The sequence below is a fragment of the Gallinula chloropus genome, assembly GCF_964237585.1.
Source record: "Gallinula chloropus genome assembly, chromosome: 26".
NCBI classification, from domain to species: Eukaryota; Metazoa; Chordata; class Aves; order Gruiformes; family Rallidae; genus Gallinula; species Gallinula chloropus.
In genome coordinates this window covers 3744742-3766252 of record NC_140111.1, presented here as the reverse complement: position 1 = coordinate 3766252, position 21511 = coordinate 3744742, and the positions used below count along the sequence as shown (strand labels likewise).

Below are 21511 nucleotides of genomic sequence, written 5' to 3'. Positions count from 1 at the left end.
AAGAAGAATCACAGGTGCAGACTGCTTGGGACTCTGCTGCTCTGCCAGGCACTGCAGTTTTTCATTCAGCTACCTAACACAGTCCACCTGGGTGTGGAATATAGCCTGCTTGGAAAATAGTGGCCTGCATGGAAGCTCTAAAATAATCTCTGTCTAACCAGATGATTAATGCAAGCTGCCTTTTTTTCAAAGTGCTGTCACCTTCTTCCAAGATTTAATCTTGTGGAGAAGATTCTGCAGAAACATCTATAAAGTTTCACTGGGAAAGGGAGGTGAAAGAACCAGGCCCAGAAAAGACCTATTACAGTACTGTCCTGTTAGAACAGGCTTCTAAGAAAGGTTGACAAGTTTTCCTTCTAAGGAGAAAATGATGACTGTTGGTAGTAGAAAGCACTTCTTCTTTCTATGCTTGGTAGTAGAAAGCAGTTCTTGTATCACTATTTACCCATTCTGTCACATCTCAAGCAATACATAAGAGAGCAACATATCAGTTCAAATTGCAGGACACAGCTAAGGGACACTTCCCCACTACAGTCCATGCTTCAATGTAAATTGCAAACTGCTTCTGTGTTTCATGTGTTTTTGCAAAAAAAGAGTAAAAAGTAGGAAATTCCTTTAGTGTTCTGAATTCTGCCTTTAATTGCAATTAACAAAGGGATGAGTATTATTCAAGGAACAAATTCACGTGTATTTGATGAGAGAAGTCATGGCTTAGCATTGGAAACTGTCCATAGTCTTAAAGACAATATGTACAAGAAAACAAAGTATCTGTCATATTATTAGAGGTCACAATAGCAAAAAACCTTATCAACACAAAGCAGATAAGCAGGCACTTCTTCATTCTAGTGCTGGGAAACATGGGGGGGTAACTTCACCAAATGTGTTTTGGAGTTAGTTACAAATTACAGTATATTTATACATCTTTTAGCAGGGTCATTGCTTAAAATTGCATAGAATGCTCGCTTCTTAATCTGACCTTTGCCATGACTGGTTTTCGATTTCTTCACTTTATCCGTAGTTTAATTCCACAAAAAATCATTGGTACACTTTACTAATTGTTTTAAATACAAAGAGGGGACAGTAATGATTAGCATATTCATGTTATTTCCTGGAAACCATGATTATATGCATATGTCCTAATGCATGCATAGTTGTGTTGAGCCGGGGTCCTCTGGTGGTCATCAAAAGTCTTCTTCACTGTGTCCACTGATTGAACCCTGTTCTTGCACATGCTCATCTCATCCTTTGGCTATGACTCTGGATCCTAACCATCCCTAATGGAGACAGGTACCCCTGTGCTTCTTACCAAAGTACAGCATTCCTAGCATACCCCTTCCCATCCTACTGAAGTGCCTTAATGTGCATAGTTGCTAAAATTTCTGAAAACCAAGCTGTTTCATTAGGGTAACTATAACAATATCACAGATTTGAACACATCTGAATGTCAATTTTTCCTTCACTTGTTAGAAAAGATGCATTTCTCTTCCCCACCCTTCCTTTTTCCCTGGCCTTGGTGTCTGCATGGCTTCTTACATCTTCTCACTCCCTTCTCCGGTGGCAAAATGCACCTGCCTGCATTTTTTTCTTCTAAATGGGATTCCCAGAGGTGTTGTGATGATCACTGGTGGGTTTGGCCCTGGTCAGCAGCAACTCTGGCCTTGAACCGGCCGATGTTTACTTATTGGGGCCTGCAGAGAGCTTCGAACTGCTTCTTGCAGGAGCCACCTCTGTAGCCCCCCATTCTCCATTAGAATCCAGCTATGCAAAACCGCCACACCCTCTTTCCTTCTGTCCTTCTTTCCTTCTTTCTGTCTTCCCTTCTTTCTTTCCTTCTTTCCATCTTTCCTTCTTTCTTTTTACCTCTTTCTCTCTTCCTTCCTTCATTCCTTCCTCTTTCCTTAAAAAGGCCTTGAAATTCTTTTGCAATGGTGGTGAATATTCCTCCTGTTACTGTGCATGGTTAGTACAACAGGTAAAGACAGTACTAATTAGAGAAGACAAAGCTTTGCAAAGAAACCCTTTGAGATTGTGGTAGGATGCAGTGACGAGAGAACAGACCATAATAAGAATGAGGCAAATGAGAAACACAATTATGCTGTACATGTGCACTGAAACACATCTGGGAGTTGCCTCATTAGCTACACAATGCTTACAACTCTATAGGGAGTGGCAGAAACCCAAGCGCAGAGCTCATTATGGCTGACAGCATTTTCACCAGCCCCTTGGAGAATGTGGTGCTACCTCCCTGTTATGCTGTGGCAAAGTCTGGCAAGCTGCCTTGAAAGAATGACAGGCAGAAGCAGGAAGAAAAGTTACTTGGAGTTTTAATGGAGACCAGTGTGAGATGTGAGACTAGAAACGGGATTGGACCAAGTTTTCCCACCAGGGCTCATTAGAGCAGAAACTCACAGACTTTTGATTACAAGACAGCACAGAAACCCATAGACTTCTCCTGTGCCTGACGTCCTTTACAGAAGTCAAACAGCAGTTCCCAGGTGCTGGGAAGATGGTCCTTTCAGTCAGCAATCTCCACACATGGCACATGGAAAGATAACGCCATGGATCCAGCTCTCTAAACCTGGTCCTCCAAGACACCAGCAGATGCACAGGTCCTGCTTTCCAGGTTTCAGTTATAATGATTAGCCAGGACTGTATGACTCATCACACACTGCTGACACATTCATGAACCACAAGCTGCTGACAGGCAGTGATTTGCATGAATTCCTGAAGCTCAATGGAGTTCATTCCATCCTGGCTCCGTTAATGCCCACAACTAGGCCACAAGAAACAGCCTAAGAACTATCTTTTCAATCTACAGTGCAACAAAGATGAGATAAAAGTTTGAAGTAGTCATGCTGGTTCTACCTATAGTCCTGAAAAGAGGAACAGCTGCAGAAAACAGCTCCTTCTACAGGTCTCCTTCCACATCCCTTGCCACATCAGGTACCCTTTTCTCCAGCACATGTCTAGATTTGAAACACTGTTATTTTTTAATTGTACTGTGCTGGACCTTTACTTGTCACATTTCAGGGTTCTTCTAGATGCACGGGGTGCCACCTAGGTGTGAATCATGCAAGTTTTCACTTCCTGAATTCCAACTTCTGACTACCCACAAACTTCATTTACTCCTGGGTTCTAAAGGATCCACAGATTCCCTCTTTCTCGTGCTGGGACTCTCCAGCTAGTTTGTTCCAGGAACAATAACCAGAAATAGTAGGAACAAAAGCACATCATTTGGCTCCCTCTGTAGTTCTTCATCAGTACCTCAGAAAGTCCTGCAAATTCAGACACTGATGGTCACCTTTACACATCGAACTGTTGCAACAGTTTCCTGCATTTTCCTTGTTCATCCTTTTACAACTAATGTAGGAATAGAAGGTCTTCTTGTGCCCTTCACACCTCTTGCAAATCCGAGCTTGAGGTGAGCACTGGCTTTCCAGACACTGTCCCTACATGTTTCAAAATCAGATTTTATAGCTGCTTTCCTCTTCCATTACTTGTGTGTCACCTTGTCCGTTGGAGCTCTGTCTCCAGGCATAGGCAAGCCAGTCTTCTGGTAGACCTACTTGTTCTCCAGAGTATCAGGATGCAGTCCTGCACTGGAGAGGATGCTGTTCTCAAAGACCTGACAGGTTTGCTGAGGTCCAGCAGCACCACCTACCTGTTAGGTATCAGAATGTACACCTCTCTAGCTGAACCAGCTGTCTGGAAAGACACCAGGGGTGCATATTTCTCATGTATTAGATCACAGAATCTCGGAATCGTAGCAGCTGGAAGGGACCTCAAGAGATCAATGGATCTAATCCCACTGCCAGATGGTGGGATGATGTGTCATGTTTTAACTCAGAAAACACCCAAATGCCATACAGCTGCTCACTTGCTCACCCCTCACTCCTCAACTGGAGAGGGGGGAGTATCATGGAAAAACCAGTAAAATTCATGGGTTGAGATAAAAACAGTTTGATAGGACATGAAAGGAAGATAAAATAATACCAATAATATCAATCATACCAATAATACCAAAAATACCAATAATGCTAATACTAATATCATACACAAACAAGTGATGCACAATGTAATTGCTCAACACCCAGCTTTTCCTGAGCAGAGATCACACACAGAGCAAACTTATACACTGAACATGCCACCATATGTTATGGAATGTCAATCCAAACCCCAGCTGAAACCAGGACAAAGTGTCAAAACACAGATGTCTATAACAGGTTTAGACAGCCTAAGGTGTCTCAAGCAGTACATGAAGCTTTCAATTATGGTGAAAGATCTCCAGAAGTCACTTTCTTGACAAGTGTCTGGAGGTTTCATGGGGGCATGAACTTGAATTACACTAGTCTTATAAGCTTAGGCATGTCAATTGCTTCTCCAGCTTAGGTGAGATTGTTTCAGCAACACAGGACACACTTTTTTTTTTTTTTTTACATTGTTGGTTGGTCAACTTCTTCATCCTTCCTGCTGTTATTTTCTCCATATCCTTTGTGCATGAATGTCTATCCTAATATTTTCATTCTGGATGAGGCAAGAAAGATCTGAGAGGCAGGGAATTATTCCCTAGCTGCTCAGAAGTAGCATGTAACATCTACACCTGGAACACATTTGCCTATTCCTAAGCATACTACATGGGGTGTTCCACCATTTCTTGAAGGTAGACACAGACTACATCCATCAGCACCACATGAATGTCTGTTCACCCACTTTCTTGAAGAACTTGATCTCCGTGAGTGTAATTAGGCTGGACTCACTGTGACAGACTTTGAACAAAGAGTACTGGAACTGCCTGTGCTGATCAAGGGCATCACATTGTCAGCACAGCCCTTGGAGTGGTCTTCTCTCAGAATCACACCAATTCTGACAGGCAGATTGAAGGAAGATGCCCAGATTTGGTGGCCAAGTGAGAGTTCAGTGAAAGACAGCCAGGGTGTGTTCTGGGAGCAACACATCTGAAATCAAATGTAAATTGTCCCTTTGAGTGCCTAGAGACTACTAGTGAGGTAGGTTGTTTCAATTAGGGGCTGGTTGCCAGGGAGGCATGAGTATGAGGTTGGCTCATGCAAGGATGGTGATGACAGAGCATCCCAATGAAGCAGAAAAGAGGGAAGGTCCATTCCAAAAGTAAGTATATAAGTCTGAGATTGTCTGCCAACTCTCCCCATTCGTCATCTGGCCAGTAAATTGGTTTTACTTCTTTGCAATCCACCACTCCAATAACTGTCTAAGCAGTGTATAGACCAAAGCCCAGCCTCCAAATATGCAGCCAGTGCTGCAGGCCTGGCAGAGGGGCTGGTTCCTGAAGGGTCGAGTGCCACATAGAATCAGAGAATGGTTTGGGCTGGAAGGCACCTGAAAGATCATCTAGTTCCAACCCCCTGCATGGGTAGGGACACCCTTCACTAGACCAGGTTGACCAAAAAGAGGTTTGAACCTTGCTGTAAACACTTCCAGGAATGGGAGCTCCACAACCTCTCTGGGCAACCTGTTCCAGCGCCTCACCACCCTCACAGTAAAGAATTTCTTCCTAACATCCAATCTAAACGTCTTCAGGAACACAGAAGACTCTACTCCTCGGGTTGCAGAGCATCCTTGGCAGCTGCTGCCTGTTGCAAGCCAGAGCAGAGGGGCCGGGCCGTCTGGGGAGATCTGGCAGGCTTCCTTTGGCCACGAGCAGTCCTGCTGATGGATTTGCAGTCCCTTCCTTGGCTGTGCCCAGAGAATCCGGCGGCAGCGAGGGACGCTGTTCCCGGTCCAGGACGCCCTCCCCGTTCTGGCGCTGGCAGGACAGAGTGTTCAGACGCACCAGCGGCTGCAGCAGCTCATGCGGTGCGGTGTTTGCAGCCAGTCCCGCCCACTCACTACTTGCGCATCTGAGGCGGGGAGGGGGGTCAAGGGTACCCGGGTCAGATCCCTTCCCCCGGGGGTGTGGTTTCTCCCCTCCCCTCTCCTCCCATCCTGTCTCACAGCCTCTCAGCATCCAGGATCCCTGCTGCCTCCGCAGCCCACAGGGAACCAGGCTCCCTGGCGCTGGGAAGGGGCTTTGAAGTGACGTGTCTCCACACCCCTGGCCTTGCCTTCCCGTCCGTCTATCTGCTTGCCACTCCGCCTCTCCATCGCAGCCACCCTTATACTGACGTAGCCCTTGCATCTTCCTGTCTGCCCGAACATCTCTTGGTATGAGTCTCCAGCTCTCCTCCTCCTCCTCCTGTTCTGTATCATCCGTCTGCCCCTTACAGCCTCTCCCCCTTCCTCTTCCATCTCTCCCTCCATCCATCTGATTGTCGGTCTATCACTGCAGACTCTGGCCTTGATTCTGGTGAGTATCTACTTGTTTGTGGTTCATTTTGTTATTCTGTCCTTATTCTCTGTCCATTGTCCCTGTTCACTAGGAGAGCTTGCTCTAATCAATCCATCCCTCACCTCTACACCACTTAGGCCTTACACCCTATTTACTCTGTCTTTCCTGCCTGTCAGCATGATGGTGGGGCAGGGTTTTTTCTGGTTCTCCCTACCTTGTTGTCCCAGAGTAGGAACTGGGGAAAGTGAGGTAATGAGCACAGCTACGTTCACACAACACTGTTTGTGATGCAGACCTGCTCATCTCTTCTAACACGGACTGCTCCACCTGCCCATCTATCCATTTCAACAAAAAATCTGATGCCTCTCTGTGCACCTATGCAACCATCTGTCCCAAAATGGACCTTGTCTGCCAATCTATCCATGCAGTATGGATGAATAGCCATGTATCTTTCTCCCCCATGTAGTTCCATCCAGACAGACAGACAGATAGCCAGCCATTCTTGCTTTCACAGCTTCTTCCCTCCATCTCCTCTTGCTGTCCCTCAGTTCTCTTGAAGATTCTCCCATGGTGGGGAGTAGGGGGCAGACCTCGTCAATGCAGGGGTACTCCTAGTGATGTCCCAGTGATCATAAATGGGAATTTCTGAATCCCTGGGTTTACTCTGAGTGCATATGGTGGGTTGGGGCCTCCAGATACATGTGTAGGAATGGGGAAAGGGGAAAGAATCTTCACCAAACAGGGACTACATGGTGGGTTCTGTGAATCTCTCTTCTTAAAGGAAACAGTTCCTGTCTGCAGGTCTCCAGAAATGTGGCGTCAGAGCTTTGGACTTCTAGGAAAATCCTACAGCCATGACAGTAAGCTGGGGATACTCCTAAAGGGGGACAAAGAAAGGAGGAGATTAAGCTGCTGTAGGGGGAAATATCTTCCCAGAGTGAAACAAGGATAGGAACAGTCAAAAGCTCTACAGGAAATGGGTGGGCAACAGAGGCTTGGGGGAAAAGGGAAGCTGGGGGAGTTGGGGACAGTGTTCTATGGCAGGCTCACATTAGAACCTCAGTAATGCTTGTCATCTAGTCTTGGTTTCCAGGGTGGGAACAGGCACAAACTGGAAGCAGACTCAACCACCTCCTTGTGTCTTTCATCTGTGCTGATGGATACGCTGCATCTCTCCCAACAGCAACGGGATCCTTTTTGCTGGGGAAGTGGCTCCACATACCTCTGCACACAATACCTCTGTGCAGTGCTGTGGTGGATGTCGCTATCCAGGATTATGTGGCTGACGTGGCCTCTGAACTCACCTACCAGAACAAGAGTCAGATCTCCACAGAAATAATCTTTGTCTTCCCCCTAAACCCACATATGGCCATCTACTCCTTCCAGGCCTGCAGTGAGGATGCCAAGGTCCAGGCCATGCTGCAAGATGAGGTATCAGCATCCAGGGACAAATGGGTAAATCACAACAGAGGCATGGGATGAGCAACCCATGTCCTGCCTGGAGATCAGCTTTCTGTCTCTCTCCTGCCCACCCAGGCACAGCAGCTGCACAAGACTACAGGGAGTGGGGAAAATCTGGAATACCTTCAGGATCAATCTGAGTATGGGGGCGAAGTGTTTGCCTGCTTCCTGGGCACCCTGTCCCCTGGCAGAGAGGTGGTTGTGACCTTGCGCTATGTCCAAGAGCTGCCACGGAAGCCAGATGGAGCAGCCCATTTTGTGCTGCCACCCACACTGCATCCCCACAGCTATCTCTATGGTGAGTTACCCCACAAGGAACTGCCCTCCCAGATACATGCCCCACAAAAGGTCCGCAGATTTCCCATGTGGTTTATGAACAGACCTGATGCCACTTTCCTTTGCATCCAGAGAGGAACCTACATTTTTATCCAATGCACCCCCTGGACAGATCCACATATTTTTCCCTGTGCTCCATGACAGGATCCACACCTTCCACACACATTTCCCATAGACTCATGGACCCCTTCATACACCTCATTGACAACCCCCAATTCTCTCCATATGTCCTATACATGGACACCAAATTCTGCCCCCAACCCCCTGCTCCTGCAGGGAAAGTCTTTACCCTCTACAGTGCCATGTTCCTCCATGCAGCCTCAAATTGTCTCACTGGCAAGCTGTCCTACAGTCTGCTGCTCACTGCCACCCTGCAGTCACCCCGTGGAGTGGCTGATGTCCAGGCCAACTTTGCCCACACTACTTTGATCTACACTGCCCAGGACTGCAGCACTGCACAGGTATGCTTTCCTGAGCATCAGGGTCCTAGGCAGAGCTGGGGACATGTGCGGAAAAGGGGATACACTGGGATCAGTGTCTGTGCTCCAGGATGAATGTTGGCTTTAGTGCTCCCTTCCTGTGTATAATCAAGTACCTCTTCTCCAGGTCTCACTGACTGGTAGCCCTCCAAGTCACCATGATTTGGAGATGCTGGTGTATTTTGGAGACCCCAGTGCAGTCAGTGCTGTGGTGGAGAAGGGAGACCCTGGGGCTCCTCCAGGTAAGTGCATCTGGAGAGGGAATATGGAGGTATTTATGGGTTGCAGGAGGCATGGGGGCATATGGAGACACTGGGAATTTGTGGTGGTGTGAGATATCACTGGAGACTAGGATGGGAATGGGATACATCCAGATGGGATAGTTCGTGTCCTGAGGCTACAGAGTGACGTATCTGAGACACTGTGGTGAGGTATCACATACAAAGCAGCATGTATTTGGGAAGTTCTGTGTCAGGGATCACTGGGCAGCTCTATTGGAGGCACTGTGTTGGAATACATGGGACACTAGGCTGTGCACTGGGTAGACAGTACAGCAGGGTATTGAGGTACCAGTGTGGGGTTGTCATGGACTGGCACTGTGAAAGCTGAAGGCACAATAACAATCACAACCAGGAAGATAAGATCCCTACCTGGCCTTCATCACACCCCATACCTCTTCCAGGCTCCCTGTTTGGTGACCCCATGGTGCTGGTGACACTGGCACCCAGCATCCCTGAGGCAGTGCCCGGGCAGCACCAGTCCGGAGAGTTCATCTTCCTCCTGGATAGCACTTTTCTTGATCATGCACAGGTACCCCTGCAGAGCGGGGAGCAGGATGGGGAAGAATAGGTTGAGGCATGGGGCCAGGGCAGGCATTTACAGAGGGACAGAGATGTGAGAGGGGACTGGTGAAGCCTGAAATGGTCATGAAATATCTCAGGAGGGGAATTGCCATGGGGAGTTCAGTGCACTGGTTTGGGTCACCAGGGGGAGTCCAGAGGGTTTAGGAGAAACATACTATGGGCAAAGGTATCTGTAACCTCCACCACTCCCAAGACCTGCCTGCTGTGTCTTTCCACAGGATTCCCTGCTCTTCCTTCTCAAAAGCCTGCCCCTGGGCTGTTACTTCAACATCTACTGCTATGGAGAAACTTCTGTGGGCATCTACCCGTGAGCAAATATGGGGCAGGCTGTGTGCCTGGATTAGGTGCTGGTGGGTAGGGCTGGATACTGTGGGGGCATAGCTGGGCACTGTGCAGCTAGAATGGGGGCTATGGGGCAGGGTTAGATGCTGGAGAGTAGGTGTGCACACTCTGAAATGAGCTGGTTGCTATGGGGCAGAGTTGGTTGGCAGTGTGTACAACTGGTGACTGTAGGGCAAGGCTGGGTTCTGGGGAATGTATCATTATGGGACAGCAGCTCTTGGGGTTCTGTTGAGCAGAGTCTTATAGGAACTACAAATCCAGATCTCTTCAAGATCTACTATGGAGCAGGGGCTTGCAGAGGACTCTACAGCATTGCTAGGGAATGCTATGGGGCATGGTCTTGGGGAGAACCAGGGCCAGCATAGAGTAATGTGGTCTCCAAACATTCTGTGCTCCCTGCAGGCAAAGTGTTGAATACACTCAGGACAACCTGAATGAGGCCATGCAGCACATCCCCTCCACCAGCTCCAGTCTAGGGGACACCAACCTGCTGGGAACCCTCCGCTCAATCTACAATACCCCGCATCCCCACGGGCATACGCGCCAGGTCTGGGTGCAGAGGCATGGAGGGTGGAGGGAGAGGTGTCCTAGGAGGAGAAAGGGGACGTGGGATAGTGGGTGAAAGAAGTCACCCCAGGCTATGTGGTGTGTGGAAGGATACTGTGGGGTGTGGGAGAAGTGGGTCTATATCTTTGGAGGATTTTGGTCCCTGAGTGGATATCTCTCTCTGGGGTAGATATCCTCTCTACAGGGGCCTCTCTCCTGGGCCCCTTTCTCCATTTCAGGAACCTGGACTGCCCATTTTGGGGTCTCTGCGCAGGGCCCCACCACTCGTGTCCTCTGTTTCCCAGCTCCTCATCTTCATGGATGGACTACCCCCTGACAAGGAAGCCATTGTAGCTGAGGTCTGCCGTCACCGCAACAGTCATCGGTAATGGGGAGTGCCTGCCCTCTGTCCTCCAGTTACCCTTTGATTATCCAGTCACTTCCAACGCTGATGAGGGCCCCTGATCACCACTGCCTGCCCTAATCCTTGGGTCCCTCCAGTGACCCAAAGACCATTCCCACCCTGTATAGTTCTCCTGTGCCAAGCCTCCATCTGGAGTCTACTTACGACTTCCACAACTGAGGCACCCTTCCCAGAGTGCACAGAGAGACTGAGGCACAGTCCAGCCCCATTAGATCAATCTCAGCTCAGCTTCAAGTCCCAGTTCTTTGCCATCTCCCTCTCTAATCTCAGCTCCAACCCTAGCCCTGACTCCCTATTGTTTTCCTGTCCCCTTGTTCTGTGCCAGTTTTGTTGCCCTAGCTGTAACTTCAGGTTGTGTTCTCCCATTCTAACCCAGCATGCATGCATGTCTCTCTGGCTGTCATTTATGACATCTTTCCCTGCTTTCCTCATAGGTGTTTCTCATTCTGCTTCTCCGAGGACAGTGCTGCCCTGGCTACAGCCCTGGCAAGGGAGACAGGGGGCGAAGCTACCTATGTTCCTTCTGACAACAGTATGACAGCTGTGGTAGGAACTCAGGAACCCTGACAGGTCCCCCTCTATTCCACAGACACACTGACTCCAAGTACCTCAGCACCTGGGCTGCCCACACACACACTAATCAAGACTCAGCTGCTCCAGGAACCCAGCCCTCAAGCTTCCCCTGACTGTACCCCACTTGACCCTCCTGGTGCCCCACTCACACACCTGGAAACCCCAGGTTTCCAGGCTTCTGCCCCACTGTAATCCACAGGCCTGACCATTCCCTGGTGCAGGCTACCCCACACATTCCACTGTCCCCCAGGGACCTTTGACACTGGGAGTCTTGGCTGAACCCTAGTAGAACTGCAAACTGTGATGTCCTGCCCTCTGTCCTCAGATGCTGAAGTGCCTGAAGCAGGCCCTCAAGCCAGCAGCTGAGGGAATATCTCTGAGCTGGGCCATGCCCTGTGGCCTGGAGGTTGAGGTGCTGGGAGGCACCCCGCAATTCATCTTTCAGGGTCAACACAGCCTCCTCTACGCCCAGATCCATGGACAGACACAGGTGAGAGCTGGGACTACAGTTACCCCCAGTTACCTTCCAACAGCCTTCCCATAACCACCATTAATCTTTCAGTAATTTCCCAATATCCATCAGTGTCCCTGGTAACCTTAGTACCTTCCCATGTGTTCACAGGATGTGACAGTGGCCAAGGGGGTCATGACCTTGCAATACAGCCTGGACGGCCAGGATGTCACTCACACCATTGAATTCCCACTGTGCCCACAGGGAGATGGCCGGTAAGAGCCTGTCCTAAAGGAAAATGTATGCATCCCCCTCATCTCTGACACGGACTTCAGCTGAGAGGTGGGGCAGATAGCTTATGCATTCTCACATACCGTCTAAAACTGACAGAGAACCTGAGTATCCAAGCATGCCCTACTGCCCTGCTTTGATCCCACAGAGATAGGGCCCAGGAACCTGGGCATCACTTCCCTCCAGGCAGACGAGGACCCTGGCATACATGTTTTCCCACTGTCCATCCTTACTCCTGAAGGGAGAGATCAGAGAGAGATCAGGCTCTCTGTCCACCTTTCCCCAGCATGGAGACCAGACAGGTGATCAGGCCTCACCCCACTCTGTACTCAGGTTGGCAGGGCATCGTCTGGCTGCAAGACGTTTGCTGAAGAGGTTGTTGCCAGAAGTTGCAAGTGGGTCAGGGGATGAACCAAGGCATCGTGCAGTTGAGACCAGCCTCACTTCAGGGATCTTCTGCCCCTTAACCAGTTATGTGGGCATTCGCACATCACAGAGGGTCACCTGGCACCAAGGTAAGGAAAGATACTTGTGGGAAAGAGCTGATGGGGATCCCAGCTCCACGGGATGTTCTCATTCCACTGAAGCTGGAACCCCAGCCACAGGGCACTCCCAGTCCCACAAGGCAGGCCCCATCACCACTAGATACTTCTTTCCCATGGGCTTTATTCATCCCTTTTTCCCCTTAAAGGGCTCCTGTCACTGTTGCCACCCCGCCAGTCACTCGTCCCCTGCCAGATCATTGAGCTTCGTGGCTCCCATAAAGTCTCTTCCTGCTATCTCAAGAGCACTTGGGTCCCACCTGGCTGGCTGACAGCAATGTGTGCGTCATGGCTTGCTCTCCGTCGACTTACCCATGGCATTGCTTCCCTGGCACAGCGGAGGCCTTGCTCAAAAGGTATGTCATAATCTAATGACTTATAGGCATGTTATGTTGCTGTGTCTTGTCCATGGCGTGGAAATCAATGAATTTTCCCTTTAACCCTTCCCTTGGATGCCCTTAAACCTGAAATTCATTCAACAAATATAAGACAGCTCAGGGACACCAAGGGAGGGAACAGGGACAGTGCTCGATCATATACACATTTGGATAACATGCATTGGGGGGTGTATCAAAAGAGGTCTTTGGACATGGTTGGGCAGGAATGCCAGGAGAAAGGGCAATGGTCCAAGATGAGGGTGAGTTAGGGGTATCCAGAAAGGGCTGTGGATGGGACTGCTTTGGGGACATGCAGGAAGGAACTTAGACTGCAGGTACCTACTCAAAGAAAAGCAGAGATAACATTCTGGGGCATCACACAGGGAAGTAAAGAGGTGTCAGCTTCCTGTGATTCTCCCAACTCTCCTGTTCACATCTTCTCCCACAGCATGTAAAACACCACCACCATCTATTTCTTCTCTCACATATGTGGATACCAGAGAATTTTTGTTATCTACGATTTCTCATTCTTGGTTCACCGGAGCTGTTGCTGAGTGCCAGGAGCTGGTTGCACTGCAGAATGTAGATGGCTCCTGGGCTCTCAGCTCAGGACTGGCCTCTGCGCTGGAAGTCAATGAGTTTGAAATCAAGGGGAAGATGCCTGGTGTGGTGAGAACCTCTTTTGGTAGAAGCATGTCATCCTAGGCCAGTCTGAATTCCTTGGCTGGTGACAACACTGGCATCCCAAGGCCAGCCAGAGAAGAATGAAAGTATCAGAAACTAGAAGCCACAAATGAAGGGGTGGGAAACGGTGAGGCTGCAGGGAGGATGCTCAGCACTGCATGCTGCTGTAAGTCATTGTTCTCCTACAGGTCATCGATCCAAGTATCTGGGCCACAGTGCTGGCTGTGACCTGGCTGCACAGAAGTGACAAATGTTACCAAGACCTCTGTGAGCTGCTGGAGGCTAAAGCTGTGACCTGGTTGTGCAGCCGAGCTGGTGAGTCTTAAGGGTCCTTTTCCTGCTGAACCCCACAGCACAGCCTCTTCCCTTCTCTCTACAGAGGGACCTGCCTCATCCCTTTGCAAGTCCACAGGTGGAGTCCTGAGTCCCCTTTCTCCTTTCCATCTGTGAGCACTGCCTCCTGCATGACTCCCCTACTATCTCTCTGATTGCAGTGTCCCAGCTGGATAAATGCCTGGAGGCAGCCAACACCCTCCTTGGGAGCAACGTGGAGTCAAGTGTCTTCAGGCTCTGAGCTCAACACATACCTTGTGCTGTTGACCAGTAATACTTGCAAACCTAAAAAGGCCAGAAAGTATAGCATAAATTTGCCTACTGTGCTGGGATACCACTGTTGCTACTAACTGGGGTTTTACATCACAAATTAATCCTCTTATGTCTTATACTAGTTGGGCTGAACCCGCATCGTGCTGAACCCAAGACAAAACCTCAAGTTCAGAGCCTCCAGTGTGTTTGGGTTTGGTGCAGGTGGAGTGGGAGGAAGCATCACATTACCCAGTTGTTGCTCTTCACAGCTTCAGCTTTGGCAGAATAGGCTACTGGCCTCCACAAAGATGGCACTTAGGGATGTGGTTTAGTGGTGGATTTGGTAGTGTTAGGTTGGTGGCTGGACACAATGATCTTAAAGGTCTTTTCCAACCTAAGTGGTTGTATGATTCTGTGGTTTCTGTCTTGATAAGGGACTGCTGTTCATACGAGAAAAGAAGAGTGTTTAGAGGTGTCAACAGCAGGTGCAATAGCAGTGGCTCCCAAAGACTCCTACTGCACCCCACTTGCTGACCTCTTCATTTTACCCTGAAAGTCCAGGCTGTGTCAGGAACTCCCATACTTGCACTACCATGTAAACAAATCATTCTGGAAGTAAAGGTCTCCTCCAGATCAGACCCATCAGATCATAATGTCCAGGAAAACTCACATGGGAAGAGGTTGTTAACAACAATCACCATGCTGGAAGTGGAACTGAGGTGCTTTTGATTAGCAAAGCAGTTATGCAATGTACTCCCTCCTGTCCCAGGGCCTTGAATTCATCTGTCTTATTCCATGTATGCAAAGTCCCTTATTAATTTTTCAATAAACAGGAGTCTTCTGTAAGCCAAAAGGTGTGACATAGCCTTTATTTCAGTTGGTCTTTCCTTCCAGGGACCATCTATGAGTCACCAGGAGCAGTACAAAAGGACATTGATTACCAGAGAGCTGTGTAATGTAATACACTAAATAAGGTGCTGCCGCTGCTCTTGGAAGAGCTCAGACCTGTTCTAGGTTAGTAAGATAAGAGCTGAGGATTTGACAGGCTTTTTCTAGACTTCTTCTGGATTTAAGTTATTCCAGCTTGATCTTAGTGGTAGCAGCTGTAGCAATACTTTGCCCAGAAGACACATGATTGTTGCCTAACATCCTAGCTGTAACAGAAAAGTTGTCAGGTGATTAACATCCAGCTTTGGTTTAGCTTTAAATTTTTAAGTGCATTGGAGCATGTGACTCTGAAAATAAATACTGTTCTTCCTTTAAGCTTCATTTCTGCTGTCTAGAGCAGACAGCACAAATGTCTGTGTACACTCTCCACCACCTGCATGAAGGTCAGTGGGGAGACAGAGTCATCACCTTCCCCAGAGATGAAAATGGGATGGGGAATGTGTCCTTCAACACTCATTGGGGTGTAAAAGGAAGAAAGAAGAGTATTGAGGTCATCACATTTTGGAGAGGTCAGTCATGAGTGGGAGGACATACTGGTAGTTAGCTTACTTCGGTGACCAACAAAGGCATTGTTGACCCAGGGAGAGAGTTTGGCTTCTTCTCTCCAAGAGACTCCCAAAGATAACTTGGAAATGTTTTGGAGGTTTGGGGAAGGACAACCATTGCCTGAGTTCCTGAAACAGTTTGCTGCAGCTCAGAGTTCTCACCTTTTGCAGGGGTTCATTTATGCAGTGTTCTCTCCCTGAAATCCTAAGAGAGATACCCTCCAGGGCACTGCTTATCTCTGTAACACCAGGAAACAGCAGAACAGGTACTTCAGGCACAGAGCTCCATCTATGGAAGGAAGAGTGAAAGAGCTCAACTTTCACTTCCTGAACCAGAACTTTGTCATCCACGGACTCCAGGAGTCTTCTGGGTCTCCTGCAGCTGAAGGAGGAAGGTCTCATCTGCACAGGCTGCCCAGAGAGGTGGTGGAGTCACCATCCCTGGAGGCATTTACTGTATATGTATTGCCTAGGGACACGGTTTAGTGGTGGGTTTGGATGTGCTAAGTTAAGAGTTGGACTTGACCTTACAAAGGCATTTTCCAACCTAAATGATGCCACGATATGTCTCTGCTATTAGTCAGGTAACTATCTCCAGCAAATGTTTTGTTTAGACCTCATTTTGTTATTGATATTGTTAAAAAAGCCTTTCTTGTCAGAGAGCCAGTTGTAACTCTAATTCAGCTTTGGCCTTTTGTGTTTTCTCCCTGCATATACAAATCACAGCTCTCTAATCTTCCCATGAAGCCTAATCTCCCTTCCAGAGATCGTGCAATTTCATTTTCCTCTTGAGCTCCATGAGGAGTTCCCTGTTCAGCCATTACCTGTGATAGTAATTGGTAATTGTCTTTATCTCAATCCACAAGTTTTTTCTTCTTATTTTGTCCCCCTGTCCTGTTGAGGAGGGGTAGTGAGAGAGGTACTTGATGGGCATCTGGCAGCAAGACAAAGTTAACCCACCACAGGTGTCCATGGTAAGATTTTGGTAACAATGGGCCTTCAGGTGTGGCTTCTGTGTCAGATACAGCCACTTTGAGCCAACTCCAAAATAGACCCACCACTGGCCAAGCTGAGCACATGAGTGAAGCTGCTGGAAATTCTGGGAAAACATCTTTAAGGACGGACAGAAATTGACAGGAGGGAGAGAAAAAAAAAAAAAGAGGTGGAAACAACAGAGGGAACAGCAAGATTGAAGAAGAAGGAGTAAATAATCTACGGTGGAGCAGATCCCCACTGCAGCCTGTGGAGAACTCACATTGAAGCAGAGGAAAAGTGGGAGAGGAAAAGAGCAGCACAGGGAAACCACTATGTATTGATCATAACCCTCCTCACTCACCCTGTGCAGAAGCCAAAATGTTAAGGGTGCTCATGATAGACATTTATTTCCATAAAGTATTTTCATCCCTTGTATGGAAAGCTGTTTCACAGCCATTTGCTGATTGTCTTGTTTCTCCCCTACGGTCCATTGCACTGGCCTCTCAGACCTCCTCATGTTTATAAAAACACCTGTACTTCACCATAGCTTCTAGGTGGGTTTTTTGCTTACTAGTCAGCAGGAAATGCAGTTGGATTAGTTTATAGATCTCTTTTCATCAATGTAGAGGCAAGCAGAAAAACTAAATCATCTTCATTTTATATTTAGGTCTGTACGTACATATGATTTGATGATTATTATTAATCTTTTACTTAAAGGTGCTCTGGAGTCCAGATAAACTTAGCCTGAAATTGCTGCCTCCTACACTGAGTGCACCTTTACCCTAGATTATTGCAGTAAAACTTGATGCCTGCAGAAGTCCCGGTCAGAACTGGGAGCGCAGCCTTCTGAGGCACGTCAGGTCAGTTGCAGGGGGTCTCACACCAAGCAGCTTGTGACACCTCTGTGCCCGGAGAGGTGCCAGTGCAGAACTTTCCAGCAGGATCTGATTATAGCTACCAGCTCCCCAGCTGCTGCCTTTCATGCCAAATGGAGCTTTGGTGAGGTGTGCTCTTACAGCCCCATATGAAAGAGCTGTAAATGCGTCTCTGTGCCAGTGCATTACGACCATTAGGTTAAAACTTCCAAACTGTACTGTCCCATTCCCAGAATACAGGGATACTCTGCTATTTGGCTATCGTGCTTTGCTGATGCTCTCTTTACTATGTTTTTCCCTCTGTTCTAAATCAAAGTAGGAACTATGTAATAGTGCGTTTACCTTTCTACCAATGAATAACTAATCCCACACCCTCTTCAGTGTTTTGCCAAATTCTACATGAAGCTAAGTCAGTGGAGAGAAATGGTACAAATACTCAGGTTTGTCTTTTTGCCCATGTTCTTTTGGGGATGTCAGCTCATTCAGTGGAACAGAGACTACAGTTTTCAGTGATGCAGGCTCTTGTTTATCGAGTGGCAATGATGTTCAGAAAGACATCAGAAAGACTTGCTTTCTGGCTCACCCCACATAATATGTGTTTGAACTCAAATCCTGATGACAAAAAAAAAAAAAAATATTGCAAAAGCAGAAGTTCAGGTCTGAAGTACAATATTCACCATATACTTATGTCTATTAATTTTCTAGTAAGACAGTACAAGCTTATCACTGCTCTATGGCCTGTTTGTAACTTCTTCTAATAAATTTTCCTTTGCCCCATATTAAAAGTAACATGTTCACCCTTATTCTTATAATTTGCAGTTACTTAAAGTCTATTTGCTTGACATAGGAAAACCAAATAAAAAGAGCATTAACCCCAACTAAGAATAATTGTAGTCAGTTGCTGACTTGTAAGCATTACTGGTTATAGAAGAGGGATGGCCTTGCACAAAAGCAACTCATATGTCAGTTAGCATGGATGAAAAATGGATCATCTTTTTCTTTGGAGAGCTTCTTTCCAAATAGACATATTAATTGTTCATGGGTAACACTGATGAGTGCTGACAGTTGAAGTAATGCTGGATAGAACTGCACAAAAAAATGTTGCAGAGCCAGAAGAGGGTACAGTTGGGTCTCCACTGGATGACAGACTTGCTGCTACAGCTTTTCTTTCTTCTCTGCTCACCCTATAGGTAAGCACTGCTTCAAAGCCATATGCCAGCTGCCTGCCCCCCAGCATATTTCTGTGTTTAAAGCTGTGTTTCCCCAGAGGATGATGCAGTAAAAGCACAGGGCAAGAAATCATAAAACATGTTGGGGACAGCACAGTGCTACATTAGAAGTAAAAAAAGTTATGCTTCCTCATTATCTGTTCCTCTAAATCATAGCAACACCTCTTCTCACTGTTCTGCTATATCTCCAGTAGGATGGATGTTTCCTGTCACCCTGTATATCACATTCAACCTTCCTAACATACCCTGGCCAACAGGAAAATGTTCTAGATACTATCATTTCCAAACACAGGCTCTGATAAAGAGAGCTTTTACATAAGCAGGAGGAATGTTAAGTTCTGGCTGCCTTATTTGTTTTTTTGAAAAGTTTTTTTTCTGCAGTTAGCTCCACTGCAATAGATTTCCCATGCTGATTAGCACAAATGAGTGGTTTCTTTCCCCTCTCCACCTACCCTTGCAAGACTGAGTAAAGAACTTCCAGCTGCCCTAGTTTCTCAACTGCATAGCTTTAAACATCAAAGTAAACCAGAAAAAGATGCTACCTTTATTTTCCTAATGATTGGCAACCCTGTTCTCTTTATAATCTGCATTATGTCAGTTCTATAGTGCAATACAGCTAGAATATTAATCAACAAAATAAGATGGGTCCTGATTCCTTTTCTCAGAAAAGAGACAGTAATTTTGCTACTGAAGTGTAAGTGGGAAGCCTCTTCTCCAAATATGCATTCTCAGTTTCAACACAAAACCACTTTGACTTCATTTTTTATTTCACGTTTGTGTGCTTGCAGTTCTTACAACATACCATGTAGGCTTAATGTTGGCCTAAGGAAAAAGCAGAAATTCCTATTTCCTTCATAAAGGAACTATCCTCATTAATGAGAACATTTTACCATCTTATACTTGTTAGGAATTTGAGGCTGAGAGATGTTTTACTCCTCTTTAAGACAAAAACCTTTTTTCTTCAAGTTCCAAACTGGTTTTTAGCATATGAATGAAGTGATGTCAAGCTAGTTTATTCCTTTAGTTCACACCAAGCACTTTCAGAGTGCTTAGCAGATATGAAATAGATGCTTTTGGACACAATTTCAAAAATACTGTGTTAACTCCCTTAGAAACAATTTACTTGCTCTCTGTTCTGTCAAGTATAATATTACAGAGCCAGTTCCTTCTTACTTTTGCTGTTACTAATGAAAGATTTCCCAAAGTTTTTTGGGTTTTTTTAGAATCCAATTATATCGATATGGTTTTCTTACCTACAGAATTTCTTTTGTCAAATCTGCAAGGAAGCTCTTTTTCTGAACAATATCTTTTGGAGAGCATCCTTGATTTCCTGGTTCCTCAGACAGTAAATTATGGGATTGAAGAGAGGAACAACAACAGCATAGAGAGCAGACACGATTTTGTTTGTGTCATGAACTGGAAGTGTTTTGGGCCTCACATAGATGAAAATGCTTGTTGCATAGAAGATAATGACTACTATAAGGTGGGAAGCACAGGTGGAGAAGGCTTTTTGGCAACCTTGTACAGAGGAAATGTGCAGGACAGTGAAGATAATATAGGTATAGGAGAGGATTACTACGGAGAGAGGCAACAGGAGAATAAATAAGGCAGCCACAAAATCCATAAGAGCAGCTTGTTCCATATCTGTGCAGGCTAAGTTCAAGAGAGGAGAAACATCACAGAAAAAATGGTTGATTATATTGGGTCCACAGTACGTTAGCTGAGAGATAAAAAATACTTTGCATCCCGAAATTAAGAAGCCAGTCAACCAAGATCCCACAGTCAAATAGACACAGACAGTGTGTCTCATGATAGTAGAGTAGTGGAAAGGCTTGCAAATGGCAACATAGCGATCATAGGCCATGACAGCCAGGAGGAGGCACTCAGTGTTGCCCAGGCTGAGGAAGAAGTACAGCTGTGTCATGCATCCCATGAAGGAGATTTGCTTTGTCACTGACACAAAGCTCAGCATTGTCTTGGGGAGTGTGACTGTCACATACCAGATCTCCAGGAAAGAAAAATTACTCAGAAAGAAATACATGGGGGAGTGGAGGTTATAGTTTGTCCAGACAACCAGGATGATAATAACATTTTCTGCTAAAACTACGAGATATGCAATGACAAATGTTGCAAAGAAGAGAATCTGCAAGTGAGGAGCAACTGGAAATCCAAGGAGAATGAATTCTGTGACGACGCTGTGATTGCTGACCACCATGTTTACCATTTACCTCTGTAAAGACAACAACAGCAATGACTTATTAGTGACTGCAGTACATTAGGATACCTTTCTCTCTGTGTATCTCTCATTTTACAGTTGTTTCATATTTCTTTCACACTGCAGTCAAATTTATATTAGTGTTCATACTGCTGTAAATATTTGCTTTATTAATTATTAAAGATTTCAAATACATGATATTTAGAACAGAACAACAATAATTCTGAGTTCTCTAAGTGACATAATGCCTACCTTTTCCTTGACCTTCTAGAGGGAATTATCTGTTATGTCTGGTAATTTTCTAAATTGTATAATGAATTTATCTGCAAAAGTAGGAATAGAGTTGCCAAAAAATCAGTCAAATAGATACTCCCTAAAATAATAAAATATTATCAACACCACCAGCAGTATTCATGTAATCAGATAATCAATGCATTATTATTTTTTAAAGCTGAAACTTTAATAA

At 46.5% G+C, this 21511-nt stretch overlaps 3 protein-coding genes across 3 annotated transcripts in view; 1 reads left to right on the top strand and 2 right to left on the bottom strand.

The window, feature by feature from the left end:
• PLA2G4C (phospholipase A2 group IVC) overlaps nucleotides 1-6120 on the bottom strand; it is a gene marked incomplete at its 5' end in the record, with an annotated part of 28406 nt that extends 22286 nt beyond the window's left edge. Inside the window, one exon of the mRNA XM_084275389.1 lies at nucleotides 6081-6120. Within this exon, the coding sequence (XP_084131515.1) occupies nucleotides 6081-6120 (40 nt within the window). The remainder of the gene's footprint in view (nucleotides 1-6080) is intronic.
• A 995-nt stretch (nucleotides 6121-7115) lies between these two features.
• VWA5A (von Willebrand factor A domain containing 5A) lies at nucleotides 7116-14247 on the top strand (the record flags this gene model as incomplete). The annotated part of the gene is made up of 17 exons (XM_084275721.1): nucleotides 7116-7164; nucleotides 7488-7735; nucleotides 7814-8063; nucleotides 8420-8562; nucleotides 8708-8822; nucleotides 9263-9390; nucleotides 9662-9750; nucleotides 10188-10332; nucleotides 10637-10716; nucleotides 11190-11301; nucleotides 11654-11818; nucleotides 11951-12054; nucleotides 12404-12585; nucleotides 12762-12968; nucleotides 13438-13658; nucleotides 13862-13988; nucleotides 14168-14247. 17 exons carry the CDS (start codon nucleotides 7116-7118, stop codon nucleotides 14245-14247), a joined length of 2445 nt encoding a protein of 814 aa, XP_084131847.1.
• A 5853-nt stretch (nucleotides 14248-20100) lies between these two features.
• On the bottom strand, nucleotides 20101-20871 carry LOC311201082 (olfactory receptor 6A2-like; the record flags this gene model as incomplete). The annotated part of the gene is made up of 1 exon (XM_084275388.1): nucleotides 20101-20871. The coding sequence occupies one exon, from the start codon at nucleotides 20869-20871 to the stop codon at nucleotides 20101-20103; it is 771 nt and encodes a 256-aa protein (XP_084131514.1).
• Between the last annotated feature and the right edge of the window lie 640 nt (nucleotides 20872-21511).